Source organism: Rhopalosiphum padi, chromosome 2, assembly GCF_020882245.1.
Source record: "Rhopalosiphum padi isolate XX-2018 chromosome 2, ASM2088224v1, whole genome shotgun sequence".
In the NCBI taxonomy this organism is placed as follows: Eukaryota; Metazoa; Arthropoda; class Insecta; order Hemiptera; family Aphididae; genus Rhopalosiphum; species Rhopalosiphum padi.
In genome coordinates, this window is record NC_083598.1 from 56878918 (window position 1) to 56900135 (window position 21218).

Below are 21218 nucleotides of genomic sequence, written 5' to 3' on the forward strand. Positions count from 1 at the left end.
TATTGTCGCCACCATGTATAATTACTAATTAGCTATTGCTTAGTATTATTATTGTAATTGTACCGGCAACGGTATTTTTTTCTCAATAATAATTATTTATGATGATAATAATGAAAATTATTTACAAATTGGTTCCAAAACGTCCCAGTTGGATCCCTTGTTATTACAAAGGGTATATCCGAACTAGTTCTTGAGCAATGAGTTATCAAAAAACATATATCTTAAAAAGTTTTTGGATTATAAAAGCAATTTCAATTTTTTTTTCTATTTTATACAGATTACAAAGTAATAAGGTCTCATGCGTTTAGTAGGTATAAGTCAAAAATATTCATACATTTTTGTTCTAATTTTAATTGTTATTATTAGTTAATTTTTTAATAATTTATACGCCTATAAATTATAAGAAATATTATTAGATAATAGTGATAATAACCGAAGTGTAGCGTTTCATTTTGCATAGATTTTTTTTAGAAAAATCAAATTTACAACCGTTTGAAATTTGCAATTTATTTGAAAAATCTTAGTAAAAACTAAGTAGGATATGCATTACGTAAAATATCTTAAACCAATTTGAACATCAATTTTTGTATGTTTAACAATTATATTAAATATGTAACAATTTGGATGCTGCCATTCGGTTAGTACGACTTTGGTGTATAGCATATTCTCGTATAACGATCACGTATTCGACTATCAAATATCGAACATCCCATTTTACAAAGCCTTAAAGTCAAATTCATAAAAATGTAGTTTATTCAGTTTATTGTAGTTATAATATTATTGTACAGTTTTAATAAAAATATTACAGTTCTATCTATGCACGCGGCTCTAATAGTGCAAGCACTCGCGTAGTCCGATAACAAAACGTGTCGCAAAAACCAGCTTTACTTATGTAAATAAGCCTATAGCATTTTTAAACTTGTAGTTTATTATTTATTTATGTTTTTTATAAATATATACGTATTTATCAAATATAACCACCTCTCGCATTTTCTTTATAATATTGATACGCTTATTATTATATGTATTAGTAAATTATTAGCTACCTACTTATCTAAATTGTAATCTAAGCTGTAATTATCATATTATTTTGCATATAAATATAAAATACACAATAATTTTTTTGATAACTTAAATCAAATATTTTAAAAAAAATCATGTATAAATAAAGATCAGTAATGAGTACCTCTAATAAACTCCATTCGCTCCAAAATCAATATCAATATAAAAATTATATTATTCTTAAACCGGAAAAAAAATCAAACATTGCAAATATTGAAATATCTATAAATAGAACAAAAAGAGCCAAAATGTTTTTAATATTATATTATTATATCGTATCTAGTAAATTCTAATATGTGAACATTTCAAGACTACTGCAGTAAATTATTAATTTTTAAATTACTAAAAAGTTTTTTCGTCACAGCAAATATTATAAAACTTAGTTTTCGAAACAGAAGTTCATTTAACACACTCTGTATACGAGACTTTGAAATAGTTAGCGGGGGAACAGTTTTATTTATTCTTTACAGTTTTGTCGAATAATCCGTAGAATATCGTGATTAGAGAACTATCTGGGTTTTTTTTATGCTGTGGAAGTTAATGTCTTTAATAATATATTTTGTTTCTGAAGAAAAATTATTCTTGGAATATTGTCAATAACGTTTGTTGATGAATAAAAATACCAAATAAAAATAAAACATTTTAAAGGTTTTCCATTATCTATTTTTCGTAGAACAATACGTCTTTAAATAATTTTAATTAATATAAGAATAATAAAATATAAACACAGCCTATACAATAATTTCTATCTAAAATATTATTTTTATTATTATTCATTTTTGTATTTTAAAATCTTATTTATTTTAAAGTTTAAATAAAATAATTTCGCTTAATTTTCTAATTTTTATATCTCGTATATTATAATGCATAATGTAGTGAGCACATATTGAACATTCATTAGCGCATTAATTATTCACAGCCCCACTTAAGACCATATGAACTGTTACGATTGTAAGTAAATATAATAACGTGCGTCGTTGACATTTTTTTATTTTATAATAAATTATAATTATTTTGAAAAAAGGACCAACCTCAAAATAAACGACTTTTAATCATTGCACGTCATTAGTTACCATATAAATACATTTATACTAATGTATATACTATGTAATATGTATATTGTATATATTATGTTATCTAAAGTAAAAATAACTTATTTTTTGACAAAAACACAAACGCACACCATGAAGACGTATTTATGACGATTGCGGGCAGGTCCACATTCATTTTAACGATTTCAATTTCAAACACTATCGTCAAATCGATATAGTACTTCGAAATGTTCATTTTTAAATGCATATTGTTTTATAGATACCTATATATTATATTGTGCGTATAAACTATTATCAAATTTTGTGGGCATTCTATAACCGTCGCTATGACCGCTAATTCGCAATGAATTATATTCGTTTTATACGGCACCAAAGCCACCGAAAATTTCAACTTCCTTGTTTCAGCGAATTGCGCACGTGTGGTCGTCGTAGCTAGCTGGTTTAGCAATACCTATCGCGATTTGTATTATTACGCGGCGTCACATGTGAAAAGATGATCTATTATTAATATACATTTACACGATTATTATTTATTATATTAATATTATATTATCGTTCAAACATTATAATACTACAACGCGTGTACAGTGCACAATATTTTACAGGCAGTTATATATAGCAGGTCGGTAGATAATAATAATTACGTGTGTAAACAAAATTCGTATTGTATCAATGTCGTGGTCCATATTATTATTAATTTAATGTTACTCACAAACATCGCCTAAACGGTAGTCGTGCATACAATACCTAATCATATTTACAATGCCCACATAATATTAAGTCATGTTCTATAGCAACTGTCTAGGTGTACACATTTTAAAAAAATTGACGTGTTTGGATGCAAAATAAAATATAAATATGAGGACTGTCCGAAGGGTGTAATTTTCTTTTTAGTGGGTTAGCAGCGCACTTTGGTCCAAGCAACGAGACTGTGAGATCATTGCCACATTTCAACTGTATAATATAATATTATGCTATAAGATTTCCTCAATTTCTCATGTACCTAAAGCTATCCGAAAAAACACCGGAAAATCGTAACCGAGATTAGCCAATAAGACGAAGCGAAGATCTTATGCTTTATGTTTGTATAAACGACTACGATATCATATTATCATGACGTATACTTCACACAGAATATAATATATGTTGTTTACTTATATCATTTTATGAAACTATAACGATCATAAAATCACATAGTACCTACTGTGACCGTACTATAATGCAATACAATAATAAATAATAACAATAATGTAATTCTGTGATTCGAGCAAATAATTCAGAATATATTATACTATAGGTAAATTATTACTATAAGTGTTTACATACCTATAGATTGTATAATAAATTCCATACAATTACTATTCTCCCGGTTCATAGAGGATAAGGTAATCCGTAAAAGATTACTTGGCATATTTGATGAATAAAACCGTTAAATATTTTGGTCGAAAAACACTCCACGATTTCCACGTAGGTCGTAGGTACCGCATTCCGGCATGACTATTTGTAGCGCTTTATAACAAATCAAGCTGATGGAAGTAATATCATTAATTATAATAACAGTTGAAAATATGATTGGACATCGTTGTTGTTGTTCATTGTCTTCTGCGTGTGCGGTAGCACCACGAGGTGAAAAAGAGCAAGAGAAAAAGAGCGGTATAACAGCCATGGCGAGGGATGTGGTAGAAAGGGTGTGGGTGCAGTGAGGGTAGAAAAAAAGCACCGTCGCTAAGGTGAGGAAAAAAGGGATTCGATCAATTGACTCAAGGACGTTTGTGGCTGGTGTGACCCCCTTTTCCAGCCAGGCATTCATTTTAGACCAGACGACCCCGAGGCGTCTGCCAGGCGTGGGGGGCGGGGCGTGCGATCGTCGCGCGAGGATGCATTACACGAAGTGGTCAATCGTCTAATTCCGACAAATAAAATGTGCATCATGTATATTATAACATATAATCATATAATAATATTCACCATTCGGATAATAATAACAATGATAAATAACATTAGTATCCACCTTATTTCAATAATTTAAACAATAGTCGTCGTCGTCTCCGCCACTGTCTTCGTCCGGTTCTATTTCCGGCATTTTATCGTATGATGGTGATTGGATTTTACCAGCTAACGGTATAATGGGTAATGCAATAAAAAAATACGTCGGCTATACTTCATCATTTTTCACAGACCGAGCACAATCAAAATACAGAATTTATCAACTATAATATAATAAAATCCCAAAGCGTATGTGTATAGACCACAAATCACAAATAACAATAATACAGTTTTTAAAGTATAATAATTATTGGATATAATTATATGCTAAAAACTTATTAAATATGCCATTTTACACTCACCAATGTCCAAACTAAAATACCTAACTGTAAAATTAAACGCGCGTTTCAATAACGTTCCTGGAAAACTCGACCGTTGTAGTTTTATCTGAATTTTATGGGATACATATCATCCATATATAATTTATAACTATACTATACAGACTATACAGGGCGATTCATCAAGTGTATACTCGCCCGCCCCATTTTTTCATTTAATAATTAATTTATTCAAATTATTAAACTCGGGATTTTTAAATTGTTACTTTTTTATTGTGAATTATTTAATAGTTATTTTTTATAAACAATTAGATGTACCTACCTACTTAAATATTTATAATAAAAATAACTGTCCTTCAAAATGGTTCACGAAAATATAAAATAGATATAGAATTTGATATTGTGTTTATAATATAATAACTACAAAATTATAAACTTAAAAACGTTTAAATACTTGTTCAAATATTGATTTTGTCACGTCCATTTTCAGAAAATAATTTACCGTATAAAAAGAGAATAATTGTGATTTGAAAAACAGAAAAGGTCTGAGCATTATGTTTGACGAAACGCCTATTTATAAATATAAATACTTGTACGACAGTAAACATTTATAATCGTATGAATATAATTTGCCATTAACATAATATAAATAAAACTGTTGTCGCCACTGAACATAAAATCTACATTGCTTGTTATTATTTCTAGTCTCGGTTACATAAAATCTGTTACAAAAAAATAAAAGAATATAATATATATATAAATTACACGGCTAAAAATTGGAAAATTAGAATACCATTGATTATAGAACAGAATAATAATATAATAATATTATAATAAATAGTATTCCTCATTTAATAAAAATATACTTTATCTATAAAACTATAAAAAATTTAATCATGTTATCTGAAAGCATGGCATTGGTGTACCTAAAATGCCTATCCAGAACGCCGTGTTACCGTTACAATTTTTTAATCAAATGTAAATTTTATTAATATTACTTTATTCGTCAGAAAATATTATACACCCATTTCAAATGCTAATGACTAATATTCGTTTATACTTAATAAATTTAAAGAATCCGTACCAGGTTCCGTAAAATGTATACTCTGAGCCTAGTGTCAACAATTTAGACGTATTTTGGTCACCATATAAACAATGAACTAAAATTCTAGTAGGGTGCTGCCCTTGATTATTGATGTTGTCTACCAAAAACCTGGCACCCAGTAGGCATAAACTACTATTTAAATAGTTTTACTGTTACTAAAGTTTAAAAATGGATAATAATCTATTACAATACATCATATCATACTTTAATCACTTTATTTTTGATATTATTATATAGTAACTTACCGAGATTCAGTATTTAGAGCTATGTACTCTCAGTAAATAGATAGTAGAACTTAGAAGTTTAGTACAAGAACAATATACCTTAAGTATACACATTATTAATATGTAATACTAATTTAATTTTTCACGACAATGATAAATAAAAGATTTTTTCAAGTGATTTAATTAAAAGGTTAAATCAAAGGTCAGAAGAGGGTATAGTTATTTACAGTTAGATTATTAATAAATTACCATACAAGAAATAATTGACTCTAATACCACCTTTTGAATTTTACACATATAATATCTAACATAATATATATTAATTCATTATGACAACAGTTTTAAGTACCACCTTTGAGGCTAAAAGAGCACAAATATCAGCAATTTAATGATAAAATAATTCATTAATATTCCATAATAAAACAATTCAAATGAATTTTAATGTTAGGTAATTATATTTAAAAAATATATATATATGATATAATCTGAACTTCAACAAATGTACACATTTAACCTGATGATTTAAATTAATTCATTAGTCAAGACATATTAAAATAAGCTTTTTATTTAGTTTTTTATATACTTGATAAAGATTAATAAATAATACAATTTATCAGTCAAATAGGTAAAAAAATTATTTCAAATAATTCAAAACCTTTGTGAATAATTAGGACCAGGCCCATTGGGATTGACCTGAGAATACATCATTTGCTGGTGTTGAGGCACATGATGGAAGTCTTGTTGGTGCTGTTGTTGTGGTTGTTGTTGTTGTGGGTGTTGTGGTTGTTGTTGCTGCTGTTGTGGATGTTGGGGTTGTTGTTGTTGCTGCTGTGGGTGTTGAGATTGTTGTTGCTGCACTTGTTGCTGTTGTACTTGTTGTTGTTGCTGCACTTGTTGTTGTTGTTGCTGCACTTGTTGTTGTTGCTGTTGTTGTTGTTGCTGCTGCTGCTGCTGCTGCTGCTGCTGCTGCTGCTGTTGCACTTGCTGCTGCTGCTGCTGTTGTTGCTGCTGCTGTTGTTGTTGTTGAACATTAGGTGGCATTACTGTTCCTGGGTTGACACTCGGATGTTGACCAAGACCATTCATGCGCATACGTTTTTGATTAGCTGCATGTTGTTGCTGATGACTATGATGACTGCCCGACTGATCAGAATGTGCACCCTAATTAATAAAATTTAATAATATAGTAAAATGATGTAAACAATTGAATTTTGATGATTAAGAAAATCAGCTAAACATTTTAAAAAACAGCCCCATGCCTCAAAATGATACTTCTATACACTTCAGTATCCTAATCATTCATAAGAAAATTAAATATGTTTACGATCCCAACAGTTTGAAATTATTGAAATTATTTTTTATATTACAAATAATATTTATAAATAACTTCTAATAATTACTAACATTAAATATATAATTTATGATATACAATTTAGATTATAATAACACTTCTTATCTGATTAATTATATAATCAAAATGTTATGTTTAACTATGAATTAAATTTATGACATTGTATCAGAAACTTAGTTTGAAAACGTTTTTATTAATGTTGTCTGATCTGATTTTAGTAATAATAAATTTATACTCAAACAATTGTTTTTATTAATACCTATCTACTTGTATACATATATTAAATACTTTAACTAAAAAACACTATTATGATTTGTTAAAATGTATGTAAAATCAATAATGCTATATAAAAAGTAGTCAAGAACAAAAAATGTTTACTTAATAACATAATATTATTTAAATGTATTTTTTTATAAAAGTTAAAAATATGATCTATCAAGACAATAGAATATTTGAAAAATGTTTTTTTGTTTAAAAAAATAAAGAAATAATTATCCACCGCATGCCTATAAGTAAGAAAAAAATCAATAAATAGTGCACAACCGTGTTACCAAAATTAAATTTATAAGCATTAATTGTAAATATAGTGAGTACAGTACTTACTTGTAATAAATGTAACAACTTTAAGACCAATCAATAATAAAAAAACTTAATGTGTATTACCTCTAGCGTAGTGTGATTTAAGCCATGCCAATCATGCAAACTATTAACATAAGCATTGTTGGTTAAGCTATTACGATGGTCCTGGGTAATACTGATACTGTCAAATCTAGATGTGATACTATTGTTCTTATTATAAATGCGAGTGTTAGAACTATCGATTAAGTAACGTCCACGATCATATGCAAAAATCTAGCAAAATAATATTTAAGTCATAAAAGTATTGAAGAGCATGCAATTAAATGTATTAATATGATATGATGGTTTATAAAAATGTATTTCTTAAAAGAAGTATAGTTTTTAAAGCAATAGAAAAATCAAAGAGCAAATTTTAAATTTTAAAAACCATGAAATTAAATAAAAATGAAACATGTTTTGTATTAATAAGTAAATATCAATGACAGCTATCTCAAAATTAAGGTAATGCTCAAGTATCACTTTTTTAAAATTTAAATTTAATTATTTTCTTAAAAGTTGTGTTATTTTGATAATTGTTGTGGTAATATATCAGTAATATTATAAAGGCGCCTCTATAAAGTTATTAAATGCTTGCAATAATTAATAATATAGAATATTTTTTTTTTTTTTTAGCTACTTCATGGTCTTTTAAATTTAGTCGTGCATTAATAGGAAATCACACATTTATAATTATTTTTTACTTTCACACAAATAACATAGACCATAGTGCACATATTGAACTAAAAATATGAGAAAGAGCATCAGTAGTCTTTTTTAATCTTTAAGTCATAAATATAACTGCTCTCGGTACTTCACTTGTTGTAACTACATGGTTAAGAATACTTATTGTGGTATAATATATAAATCTGTTATGAAACAAAGCTTAAGTGTTATAAATTTTCAAAACAATTATGACTACAATTTAAAAAAAAATAATTTAACTACTTAAATATAAAAATATTCTGTCAACAAAACCAGGTCATATTAATAGACTAATATTGTTTCTATAATAGCACAATTATAATGTAATAAAAATTAGTGGAGTACAGAAAGCAGTTTTACTATGCTACAAAAACATGCATGTAAGATAGTAACAATCACTTTCACTATTGCATCTTCAATCTCTTAAAATTATGTAACACTCATACTTGTTGTTAACATTTTACATATGCATAACACAGTCAAAATTATGTATGAAATAATAGATACCTACAATATTGTTATTTTTAATTTTGGAGTAAAAACTTCTGTTTTCTCAAAAATATTAATACATTAAAAGATATTGACATTTTCTATATTTTTTTAGTAGATCACTTTACTCTAATGTTAAGAATAATATTACTTTAAATAAATATGACAATGCTATAATCATACAAATGTAAATTAGAAACAACAAATATGACATGTAAAACATTATAAGTTATAATAGCAAAGTACTGTTTCTAAATTTATAATAAGTAATTAAAAAACTTATCCATAGAAAATATTTTCCAGTTCTAATTACTTTATATTATACTAACACATCCAAATATTAATCATTATGTTGTACTTTGGTTTTAGAATAAAAATTGTTGTTATTTTAAAAATGTCATATGTGAGAGGTAAATTAATTAAATATTGGTATGATTTTTAAAACATGAAATTATAATCAATAAAATACTACTAAAATAGTTTAATACTTAGTGTTACTACAGTTTGTTACAAAAACATCAAACAAAACTGTACTATTCGTTAAAAAATAAAAATAAAACATACATTTGTAGCTTGTTGCCTTTTGTCTTTATCATCTTGATCATCATCAGTCAAAAACTCTCTTTTGGGATATGGTATTGGACACCCAGCAAAGACACTAAAAAATGTGGAATTGTATTACAATTTTAATTAATTTTCATAAAAATAAATACTTACTCTGAGGTAGGTGTAGGATCTTCTTGAAAATATGAATCTTGTTTAGCCTGTTCTGAAGTAATTCTTTTGTTAGGATCCATCAGTAATAATTTTTGTAACTAAAACAAAATAGATATATTGAAACATTATTTTAATTGGTAATGATGAAGCTTTTAATGTATTTTATTTTATTACTAAATGAAATGCTTTGCTATCTGGTTTGATTTTATGCCGGTCCATATATTTCACCAGAGAACAATTTGAATAGCTAAAATAATTGAAAATAATAAATTAATTTATATAACTTAGAATTATTGTATTTAAATATCACAATATTTTATTTGAAATTAATAATCTCTATACTTACTTTGATCGTTTGAAATCTTTCATTAAAGTTTGATGTTCGGGCATCTTTTTTATGTCTTCCCAATCTTTCTCTTGAGGAAAGCCCATTACATTAAATATTCTAAAACATAGATATACTACTATTATAGTAATATACAGAAATTCTATAATATGATTGATTCTAATAATTAAGACATCATTAAAAACTTTCAAAAATAATTTATTAATAATTATATATTTTTTATTATTTTATTAATTAAATGCTGTAAATTTCAGATGGCATTTTCCACCCCAATATCAATAACTAACAGTAAATATAAAATATAAATAATAAATTATAAAAATGTAATTATGAATGTTTAAAAATCAGTAAATGAACCAATATGTTCAAATGTATTAAAAATAAGTACTTAATTAATGTTAATTTCTTTAAAATTGAAATATACAAATTTCTTTACAAATATTCATTTGTATTACGTATAATGTGTTCAATCACATTACTGAACTTGACTTTATAAATAAGCGTGATTTAACTTTAACTTACCTATCTAATTGATCATGGTGGTAAGGATTACTTGTTTTAATATCTTCTTGGCGACAATGAAAAATGGGCTCAGATGTTAATAATTCAGCAAATATACAGCCAATCGCCCAAATATCTAAATTTAATTTAATATATAAAATTATTAGTAGTAATACACTATGATTAATAAAACAAAGATTGTATTTTAATATTGATAGTAAACTTCTTGATTTTAATGTCAATAACAAATAATTATTTCAAATATTTAATTAATATAAAATGATTTTAAAAATAATGATTATTGGCTTATTTGTTTAATAATCTTTGTAAAAAAAAAGCCTTCAAACTTGTAATAATAAAAAAAAAGATTTTTTGCAGAAATATGTTAATTTAAAATAAATATATAACATGCTAGTTGCTTATTTTATGGTTTATATTGTTTATAATATAGTTACCAATAGCTTTAGTGTAATGTCTTGCACCTAATAAAAGTTCAGGAGCTCGATACCAAAAAGTAACTACAACTGGATCAAGATCAGCAAGTGGTTTTAATGGAGCATTAAAAAGTCGAGCAAACCCCATGTCAGCTATTTTTACACGTCCTCTTTCGGGGCCTTCGCCCATTACTAAAATATTAGCTGGTTTCTAAAAATTGAAAAAATTATTATTAAGTTATTAAAATAGTTATAAATATATTTACCAAATCTCTATGTAAAACCCAATTAGAATGTAAATAGTGTATTCCGTCAAGGATTTGAAACAGTAAAGATTTAACCATTCCTTTGGGAACCATTACCGGTTTTTTATTTGCTTTTGCTGCTCTATGAAACTTAATAATATGCTAAAAAAAAATAGAATGTTATTTTATTAACTTTTAATTAATTGAAACTATTAAAAATTACAAAATAATATTTATATATTTAAAAATATATATAATTTATAATCATTAATATCTGTAAAAATAAATGTTTTTAAAAAAATGCTATATATAATATGTATGTTTAATGTTTGTATTAAAAGAATATAAATATTAAATTTCTATTAATTTATAATATTTTACAGTTATGTTTTATTTTATTGAGTTATTTGTAAAATGTTTTCTTATATATTGAGGATAATGGTTGTATAAAAAATAGTTACATTAATTATGATTTTTTTTTTTTAATAAAAATTTAACTATAAAAAATGTAATGTTTTACATGTTTTATTGACTTTGTTATTTAGTGTTAGTTCATAAACTAACCATATTACTTAATTTATTTAGTTTTTTATAATTATCATTTATTCAGTTTAAAACATAACCATGTTGCTCAAGTACTCAAAAAAATGTAAATTTATGCTTAAAAAAAAATAACAAAATATATTAGACCTTTTATACTATTATAATTGATTTTAAGGAATATAAATTATATATTTTATATTTACTATTTATCAATCACTGCTATTATTAGCCACTTATCATATACAATTAGAAACAATAAAAATTTAAACACAAATTAATTTTATAATAATTTGTGTGAAATATACTTAACAAATAATAATAATAATATAGCTTATAACTTTTTCATACTATTCTATTATTGTAATAATTCTTACCCAAAGATCGTGTTCTGCATAATCAAAGAGCAGCCAAACCTTTCTATCATTATGTGACAAAAATACTCTTATTAGATTTATCACATTTGGATGCTTCAATTCACGTAACAACTAAAATAAAAACTATAATTGATTATTTAAATTACAACAAATCAGTAAATAAAATTTAAATACAAACAGCAATTTCACGACATGCTGACATTGATAATCCAGTGCCTTCAATTTGTTTCAAAGCAAAGTCTTTACTGTTGTCCCTAAAAAAGTTAGCATATACAATAACTTTTTAAGATAATCTGATTAAAAAATTAATGGGCAATTAAAATTTTCAGAGCTACAAAATACAAATATTTATCATATATTGAGTAGACCACCAATCAAATGTTATTTATTATTAAACAAATAAAATGTATATACTATACCACACCATTATTCTTTAATATTTTAATATGAATAGTCAATAATGTAATTACTATTTGTTATCAAGGCAAGACAAATGTTAACACTAAATTCACAAACAATTTATTACTGAAATATATGTATTGTTATTTCTGTTATTTTGTGATCATTTAGTATTAAAATAATAAATCAAAATGTTATAAGTTATAACCTAAAACTTAATAAATGTCAATAGTGGTTTAAAATAAATAAACAAATACAAACCAAATCAATAATCATATAAGTATTTGGTAAGCTTTAATTAGGTGTTTAATATTAATAATCAAAACAAAAAATATTTATCAAGGTTCTGTGATGATAGTACCTTTCATAATTATAAAATTATGTTCCAATCATATTATTGTTTATTCAAAATTTACATTATGTTACGTACCCATCTTTTCTTCTGGCCTTATATACATGACCATATGTACCTCTTCCAACTTTACACCCTTCATAGTCAAACAGCTCTTCCACTTTAGCTCTTTCATTGCCCGTCTTAATTTTGAACTCGTAATCCATTGAATTAAAATCTTACAATGAACCAAAACACAATGTTTATGATAAGACACATGAATTATTTAGCTGTTGACCTATAACATAAACATTAAGTAGTGCTTTTAACTACATATTAATATTATATTCAAGACATACAGTTCATTTTTTTGTTTTTATAATTTTTTTTTCAATAGTTATTAAACCATACACACCTATACAGAACGCCCATAGTTGTGGCAATGATTAACTAATCGGCGGAAAGAACGCACTATCGAGTTTCAATTCAATAAACAATAGGTCAGACAACAATGTATTTTTAAGACAGTTTTCAATTAAAAATGATCACAATATAAATAACCCAATAGATAGATAAATTATAAATGATGAATTTTCTCTTTTAAATTTGACCACTTTTAACAACACTGAAACGTAAACAAACTGTATACTGATAACAGAGGCCGGATCGGTATAGCCAACGTTAGGAGATAATAATAATATCATAGGGTAAAGACAACATGTATCTCATCTATACATAAATGCTTAAATATAGTTTAATATATTATTTAAACAGTGGGTTTATGAAAGAAATAGAAAAATATATAAGTCCACAAATATATTAGATAATATATCTAAATTTATTCGTGTATGAGAGTTTGAGACTATATAATATAACATTTATATATTTTCATATAGTCTATTGTTGTAGTCGTCGTACTAATAATATTCAGATTTCAGAGAATAACTAAAATTGTAATTACCTACCTGGCTACCTACTCTTTTAATTTAAATATCAGATTTCGTCAACATTTGAATATGAAATGTCCACAACATATATTAAATTTATTTAATAAATTATTATTATTATTAATATTTACTATTATTATTATTAATGTATTTATTTATTTATCTGTTCTATGAAATGTCTATAAAAAAAAAATATTATTTAATAATTTTAGATTGTATTAGAGAAGAATAAGCTTGTATAAAATTAAACCTTTTGTTAATTATTTTGTAATTATCTAATTAAAATATGATTTTAATGTTTTAAATTACTAAAAAATATTAAAAATCTTTATTACGTGTGAATGCTAAATATATTGTATAGGTGAATTACGATGTCATCACAATATAAAATTCAAATGCTCATAAAAAATTATTGTGGATTTAGATACAAACATATTTTTAATTCAAGTAAATAATGATAACATTTTATGAGGGATCATATAGATACCTAATATTATATTTTCAAGCTTTTTGACCTGCAAGCATACATTTCTTAATTGACATTTAAATAGATAAAAATCGAAATAAAGCTTAAAAAATATAAATAATTTCATTACCATTGCATTTTGTTAAAAACTGTTAAAAAATTTTATTGATGTGTGATGCTCTGCTAGTGATCCTAATATTAAGTTATATACTTATAGTAGGTAGAGTATTTTGAATAATTTAGACAATGTTTATCAGTTGAAATAAAATAGTTATTTATTAAATAAAAAAAAATACAAGTTTGAGCTTAAGAGGACCCGCATGTGTTGTCTCTGTCTTACTAACATACATCATAACAAATTTTCGTTCAGCAGAATTACCTATATTTTGAGATGTTAGCTTTAATAATAGAGTAAATTTACCGATTATCAAATTTAAAGGTAAGAATATTATCTAGACATTAACATATGATTTTATTGATATTATCATTTTAAGGTGAGTTATGAACATTTTAAAGTTGTAATATTTCACATAGCTGTAACTCACTTTAAAATAATAATATCATTAAAAGCATATGTCATTGTCTAGATAATATTCTTACCTTTAAATTTGATAATAGGTAAATTTACCTATGGCCCAGTGGCCCCGGAACACATTTTATCCAGCCCACAGACAAAGAATACCTAAATAACACATATTACAACAGCATTATATGTGTTATTATTGTAAATTAATATTTTTGTTAAATATTATTGGCTTTTAAATAATGTAAATATGTACTTAGAATTTTTATGGCCCGTGAAAAATTTTCAAATTCCTAATGTGGCCCTTCAAAAATATTAATTGGTGACCCCTGGTGGTAAGTGGACATTTTCCCCCTGGCTATTTTCAGTATAGTAGGACATTTTCCTCCCCGTAAATTTTTTGATACAAGATTAGCTAGTGCTAGAATATTATATATATATATATGGTGACCAGATATAAAATTTTTTTTAAAAGTACCTTTTTTTTGGTAAAAATATCATGTGTAAAATTTGAATAAATAATAAGTACAAAACTTTGTCAATATTTAGGAAACATATTAACAGATAACAAATTAAATTAACTATGCTACCAACCATATTAGATTACATTAGCTCAAACCATAAAATATAAATTTATACCAAATTATAAAAATCATAAACATGTATTAGCCCATAATATTTAAAAAAAAAGTACAATCTTTTGTACTAAACACTATTGTTAAGGACACTGGGACATTTATCAAAAAAGAGTACTGTCATACGAAAAATAGTACCTCTGGTCACCATAATTATATAGTATAATATTCAATATTATAATGTTTGTGAATTGTTGCAACAACTAATAATGTAATATTATTTCTGAGAATTCTAAATCTATAAATAGTGTAATATACCTACATATTGTATAAGCAAAACAATTGTAATGATCAATAGCTTGAATTTAGCTATTGCTAGTTAAATTTTAAATTTTAAATTAATTAAATTAATTTAGCTGATTGTAATAAGTCAATAGCTTGGAAGGGTGTCATCATTAGTCTTATTGTATACACTGTGTATAATGTATATAATACACATTCACACATTATAATAGTCATCTGTAAATAATAATGTTATATCCTTAACACAAAATAAAACTGTACTATCCACTAGGACCATAACCATTGACCAGAGCCGTGTGTAATAGGGGGTAAGGGGGCAACTGCCCCTGGCGTCATAATTTTCATATGTTAAGAACGGTGTCAACTATTTTTAGTACCAATAACCATTATTTAGAAAATTTATTTTTCCTCTGGCAATTGGCATTTTAATCCGTTGCTGACATTGACCATCTGCTGAATCCCTACAACTTCACTCTCCCTGATCTAGTGGTGATCATATGTAACAAGTGGTGGTATATTATTAAATTTGGTGATATATATATGATGAATTATATATACAAGTGATAAACTATATATGAATAAAAATAACAAACATTATATTATGCATTCACCCTATTCTGGTATTAATAAATACAATAAATAAATAACTAATACTGAAATACAGATAACTACTATAAGTATTAAGTTAGTACTATTTATTTTATTACACTCAAATACTATGTAAATGTGTAAAGGTAGATATTTATAATAATTAATTAAGTAAAATATTACTTTTTAATCTATTCTTTATCCATATCTCCTAATTTTTCAGATTTTCCATCAAAACATTTTTCAGGATTGGGAAATTCTAATTGAACAGTCACTGGTCCATCATTCACTATTTCAACTTCCATCATTTCCCCGAATGCTCCATCTAAAATGTATTAATATTATTATAATCAGGGCTCTAGAACAAACCTTAGTGAGGTATAAATTTTTTTCAGATAATTAAGAAGCTAAATACAAATTGTATGTTGCATATTTTTACATATTTCAAAGTATAAGTGCTATTTTGCTAACATTATTTTTGCATATTTATTATTTTTTTTTTTCAATTCCGTAGTCTTAAAACATTTTTTCTTAATAACAACATGTATGATTCATTCAATTGTCGTAATTATAGTTGTATTAATTATTTATATTAGTAATTAATTCATGTTAATTATTTTTCTTATTATATATATTATATAATATTATTAGAAGAAATTATGTATAACTATACGGGTTCAGGCAATGCGCAACATAGCGAGAGTGTACTCCCGAAACTTGGTAATTCGATTGTTTTTTTTTTTTTTATAATAAAAGCTTGATAATTTTCTTTATACTACGGTTTTTTTTCGCATCATTTAGTATTTTTAATGCATATTTAAGCGCTTATATGAATATTTTTTAGAGAATATTATTACGCTTATATAACAACCTTTTTTAGAGCTATAAGTTATGAGCCCTGATTACAATTATAAAACATGATTGTTAAATATTATAACAATTAAATCATTCTAATAATTATCCAGTTGGAGAATGGTTAGTTCCTTTTATTTTAGAAAAGAACAAATTGAAAAAAAAAAATATAAGAGAGGATAAAGATTTGAAATTAACTTATTTTAACTATACTACATATGTCAATGTAGTATGAAATCTCAATAGTGCAGTGTAAAATGAAAAAGTTTGTCAATTATATTAGTGTTATGTTAACATCTAGACTTTAGTTAAGCTATCAGCTTACATAGTTAAACACTTCATTTATTGTTTTTATTTTATTTTTGTATGTATCAAATTTTAATTTTAATTTGTTTTTATATGATTAACTTTTATAAATAAAAATAAATATATATGTGTTTTATATCAGTGATAATTTTATTTTAACAGACCTAAGTTATCTTAATAGTAGATTCCAAAAGCAAATTCAAATGGATTAATATTTTTTATTTTATTTTTATTCTATAAACATTTTCACGGGACAAGCCTTTAACAAAGAAGATATAATAATAATCTAGACAACTGAAAACAAAGAAAAATAATAATATATAGGTAATAGGCACAATTTAAGTTGTGGGTTAAATTAAATGGTAAAATACACACATTGTGAAAAATATAATAATAATGGTTTTAACTTTAAAATAAAGACAAAGCTTTCATTCTGATACAATTACGAGACATAAAAAAAAAAATGACATCATTACAAATTAGGTTACATAACATAAGTGCTCTCAGGCAAAAAGAATCGGACAAATTTTTTTTAAAAAAAGACAAAAAATAAATGAGCTTATAATTGAATAGTTATGAGTAGGGCCCTGATTTAAATACACTTAAAACCATACAAATATGCTCAAAAAAAAATAGCCAAAAATGACCTTAAAATACCATATATTTTTTTATTCAATTTTTAATTTATAAATAAGCTATAATCATTATTTATTATTTAATTAAAAAAAAAAAAACTGAAAATTTGAAATGATGACTTGATGCTGACACGCTTACTTTTTGGCCGTTTTAGGGAAATATTATTCTGTAGAAATAAAAAAAAATGCAAAATACAATTTGTAGCTTTGAAACCCTCGTTACATGAAATGAATTATGTACTTAGAAAGCATTGTGTAAGATCAACCAAAAAAATATGCACTTTGCATTGAAATCTGGACCCTAGTTATGAGTTACAATACCAATCTTACTTAACAATTCAGGACAATCAATATTGTTATTTAGGATGAGATCATAAATTAATAATATGTCAGATATCTTATGTCAAACCTCGCATGGCTGAATACAAATAGAATGTCCTACTAATGACATTGAGTTTCTGAAGATCGGTAAATTTAAGCGGAAAGCAATTGATTATAGAAATTTATATTGAACATTGTCAACCAGTTGATCGGTCGAATTCTGACTCCATATTAATGATCCAAATTCTAAGTTAGATCTAACAAGGGAACGATAGAGCATTTTAAGTACTTGAATACTTTTAAATTCTCTAGTATTTCTTAATATAAAACCAAGCATTTTAAATGCTTCATTAATAACAATTTATAAGTGAGTCTGTTATAGGGAGGATAGGATTATGTGTTTAATTGCAACTTATAATCCAGAACTTGAATAAATAAAATATTTTAAAACTGCAAATTTTAAATTATTTGATAAAAGTCAACATACAAGAAAAGAAAAACTATACATATACATGATGAACGTTAATTTCTTGCAATACAAAATTATGTAATAGAACATATTATTAATTATTATTAATTACCTTATACCTTTTCTTTATTTATCTAAATAGTTTCTAATGAATGTTTTATAATAAGTGACATAGAACTTCAAAAAGTACACCAAATAATCTGTTTTGATTTTAAACAATAAATGATTTTATTACATACTTAAATCTTATAAAGAAGCTGCTGGGATATCAAATATAAAAATAAACAATTTTTATGTAATATTTTTATGGAAACCTAAGAGTGTAGTACAAAATTTCATTTATTTTAGGCCCTGTCACTTTATATCTTTAATGTTAAAAGACATTAAATTATAACACTCTGGTACAACCTAAAATACTCAATATCAATATTTTAATTTTTTAATTTAATAAATTTGTCTTGTTTACCTTTAATTTTACTTGGATTGTAATGTTTACGCAAAGTCTCTAAAAAATATTGATAATTTTGTAACGCAAGGCCTCCAGGCATTGCCATATGAAAATCTAATTTGTTTCCTTTAAGCTTATAGCATAGAGTAAATTGACTAATTGACAATATTTCATAACTCATGTCCATTACATTACAATGCCATTTTTTTTCATTTTGATTGAAAAGACGTAGCTTTAATATCTTCTGCACCCTATAATAATAAATAATATATGCATAACATAATATTAGGTTAGGTCAATAATTAAAAACATTATTAATATTAGTCGTATCTTACTATTAAAAGAATTATCATGATATAAGAATAAAAGTATTACAAGTTAATAAAATCTCTAGCAATTAAAAAACAGACAAATGTTATTCACAATTTATTATATAATAAAGTTAATAATCTCAATAAAAATTTGTTTTTCGACATTGTTGTTAAAAACAACCCTATATTTAATAAAAAAAAAATATATATATAGGTAATATATTACGTTAGTAAGTTAATTAGTTTGTAGATTAAAAATATAAATTCAATATTATCTTACATATCATCAATATCATTTTTTTGATCAGTTTTTTGCAAACCGACCAACAAACATAAGCCTTTAGTTATTGAATTGACTTCATGTCCATCAACTAAAAAAAAAAACACAACTATACATTATGTATCTAATATATAAATATTGTTAATAATTATTCATTCAATAAAATTAAAATATTTTATGTTAAAATTTGAATAGTGATATTAAATATTATAACAAAAATATTATAAACATTTACCTGAAACTTTAGCTCTTAAAACACGTTGAACTACTACCTTCATAATGTAAACATGCAAAATAATATTAATAGAATTAACAGCCACTACAGAAGTTTAAATTTGGAACAAACCCTAGAGTAATACTATAGTATTACGGAAGAAACATCACATTTGGCAGAGAAATCGTTTGATATATGAATTTTGAATTTTGAATTATATAGTAAAAATTGAAATCATAAACCTTGTACGATAACCAAATGATAGCAGATAAAAAATAATATTATTATCACAAACCACTTCTACCATGGACCTATTATCAATTGGAAAATTATCACAGAATAACAATATGGCCATGGTAGAGATATATATATATTTATACCCACTTTGAATATGGCATCACAGGCTTAAAGTATACTATAGTATAGAAGTCTGTGTATAACATTGAGTATTGACGCAGTCGCAGTACCGGTTACGTATCACCTAGATCCCGCGACAAGTAGATCCACGTACGTCAACTGGATCCCATTTGACATTTAGAACCTCAAAGAAAATTTAAATTCCATATTAACATTAATCTCCCACGTCATTCAGAAATCGACGGTCATTTAAAAAACTTGTCTAAAAAAAATACTTAAATAACAATTTAAATTTTAAAAATCTTATGAAAATAGTATGAAGTATAAGTAAGTTACATGACGATAGTAAAATCTCTAATTCTAATTCTTAATTTCTAATTATAATATTAGATTCGATGTTTTAAATAAGTAGGTAGTAACGTTTCATTATATTCTAATATACACGACCTATGAATTATCGATTATGTTAATGTAGAATTTATATATAATTTTAAAAAGAACTTGCTCAAATACCTATTTATTATAATAGGTAAGTACATTAAAACCTAACCATTAACCTAACAGGGTGACTATACTTATTTACAAGCATTGTATGGCCACTTATTCCTTTAATGTTAAATTTATATTGAACTTATTTATAAGTTTATAATATTTCTCATTTCTTGATATAAATAATTATTTAATTGGTATTTAATAAAAAAAAATGTATGCAAGGTAACTATAAGATAAGAATAACAGTGTTAGGTAATTTTCCACACCACCTTTATTATTAAACGACGTACAATGACATTGTCCGTATTATTTAA

General features: G+C 25.1%; 2 protein-coding genes across 7 annotated transcripts; both read right to left on the reverse strand.

Moving 5' to 3' along the window:
* Positions 1-6199: 6199 nt before the first annotated feature.
* On the reverse strand, positions 6200-13458 carry LOC132921060 (cyclin-dependent kinase 8). Of its 4 annotated transcripts, none has more exons than XM_060983885.1 (13): positions 13233-13458; positions 12917-13115; positions 12266-12332; positions 12088-12198; positions 11192-11332; positions 10947-11136; positions 10513-10627; positions 9991-10089; positions 9819-9891; positions 9645-9742; positions 9492-9585; positions 7782-7970; positions 6200-6928 (listed from the first exon to the last, which is right to left on the reverse strand). In XM_060983885.1, exons 2-13 carry the CDS (start codon positions 13042-13044, stop codon positions 6416-6418), a joined length of 1818 nt encoding a protein of 605 aa, XP_060839868.1. In that variant the 5' UTR covers positions 13045-13115; positions 13233-13458; the 3' UTR covers positions 6200-6415. The 4 variants fall into 4 exon arrangements, with proteins under 4 accessions (XP_060839868.1, XP_060839867.1, XP_060839866.1 ...); XM_060983884.1 differs by having other exon boundaries at positions 12266-12341; positions 13177-13458; XM_060983883.1 differs by having other exon boundaries at positions 12266-12341; positions 13233-13457.
* Positions 13459-14479: 1021 nt separating this feature from the next.
* LOC132921061 (D-aminoacyl-tRNA deacylase) lies at positions 14480-20305 on the reverse strand. Of its 3 annotated transcripts, none has more exons than XR_009660825.1 (6): positions 20077-20305; positions 19842-19932; positions 19269-19501; positions 16403-16544; positions 14859-14912; positions 14480-14609 (listed from the first exon to the last, which is right to left on the reverse strand). XR_009660825.1 is itself a non-coding variant. In XM_060983887.1 (5 exons), exons 1-4 carry the CDS (start codon positions 20117-20119, stop codon positions 16411-16413), a joined length of 501 nt encoding a protein of 166 aa, XP_060839870.1. In that variant the 5' UTR covers positions 20120-20305; the 3' UTR covers positions 14480-14912; positions 16403-16410. The 3 variants fall into 3 exon arrangements, 1 of the variants encoding a protein (XP_060839870.1); XR_009660824.1 differs by having other exon boundaries at positions 14831-14912; XM_060983887.1 differs by having other exon boundaries at positions 14480-14912.
* Positions 20306-21218: the final 913 nt, after the last annotated feature.

What these genes read in the sequence shown, in the direction of transcription:
- LOC132921060 (XM_060983884.1), bottom strand. Translation starts at nt 13,044, where the DNA reads ATGGATTACGAGTTCAAAATTAAGACGGGCAATGAAAGAGCTAAAGTG. An exon ending in CAGCATGTCGTGAAATTGCT is followed by an intron (nt 12,199 to 12,265) that starts GTTTGTATTTAA and finishes TTTTTATTTTAG; the next exon opens with TTGTTACGTGAATTGAAGCA. An exon ending in TAAATCACACTACGCTAGAG is followed by an intron (nt 6,929 to 7,781) that starts GTAATACACATT and finishes TTTATTAATTAG; the next exon opens with GGTGCACATTCTGATCAGTC.
- LOC132921061 (XM_060983887.1), bottom strand. Translation starts at nt 20,119, where the DNA reads ATGAAGGTAGTAGTTCAACGTGTTTTAAGAGCTAAAGTTTCAG. An exon ending in TTTAAGAGCTAAAGTTTCAG is followed by an intron (nt 19,933 to 20,076) that starts GTAAATGTTTAT and finishes TTTTTTTTTTAG; the next exon opens with TTGATGGACATGAAGTCAAT. An exon ending in CAATCCAAGTAAAATTAAAG is followed by an intron (nt 16,545 to 19,268) that starts GTAAACAAGACA and finishes AATACATTTTAG; the next exon opens with ATGGAGCATTCGGGGAAATG.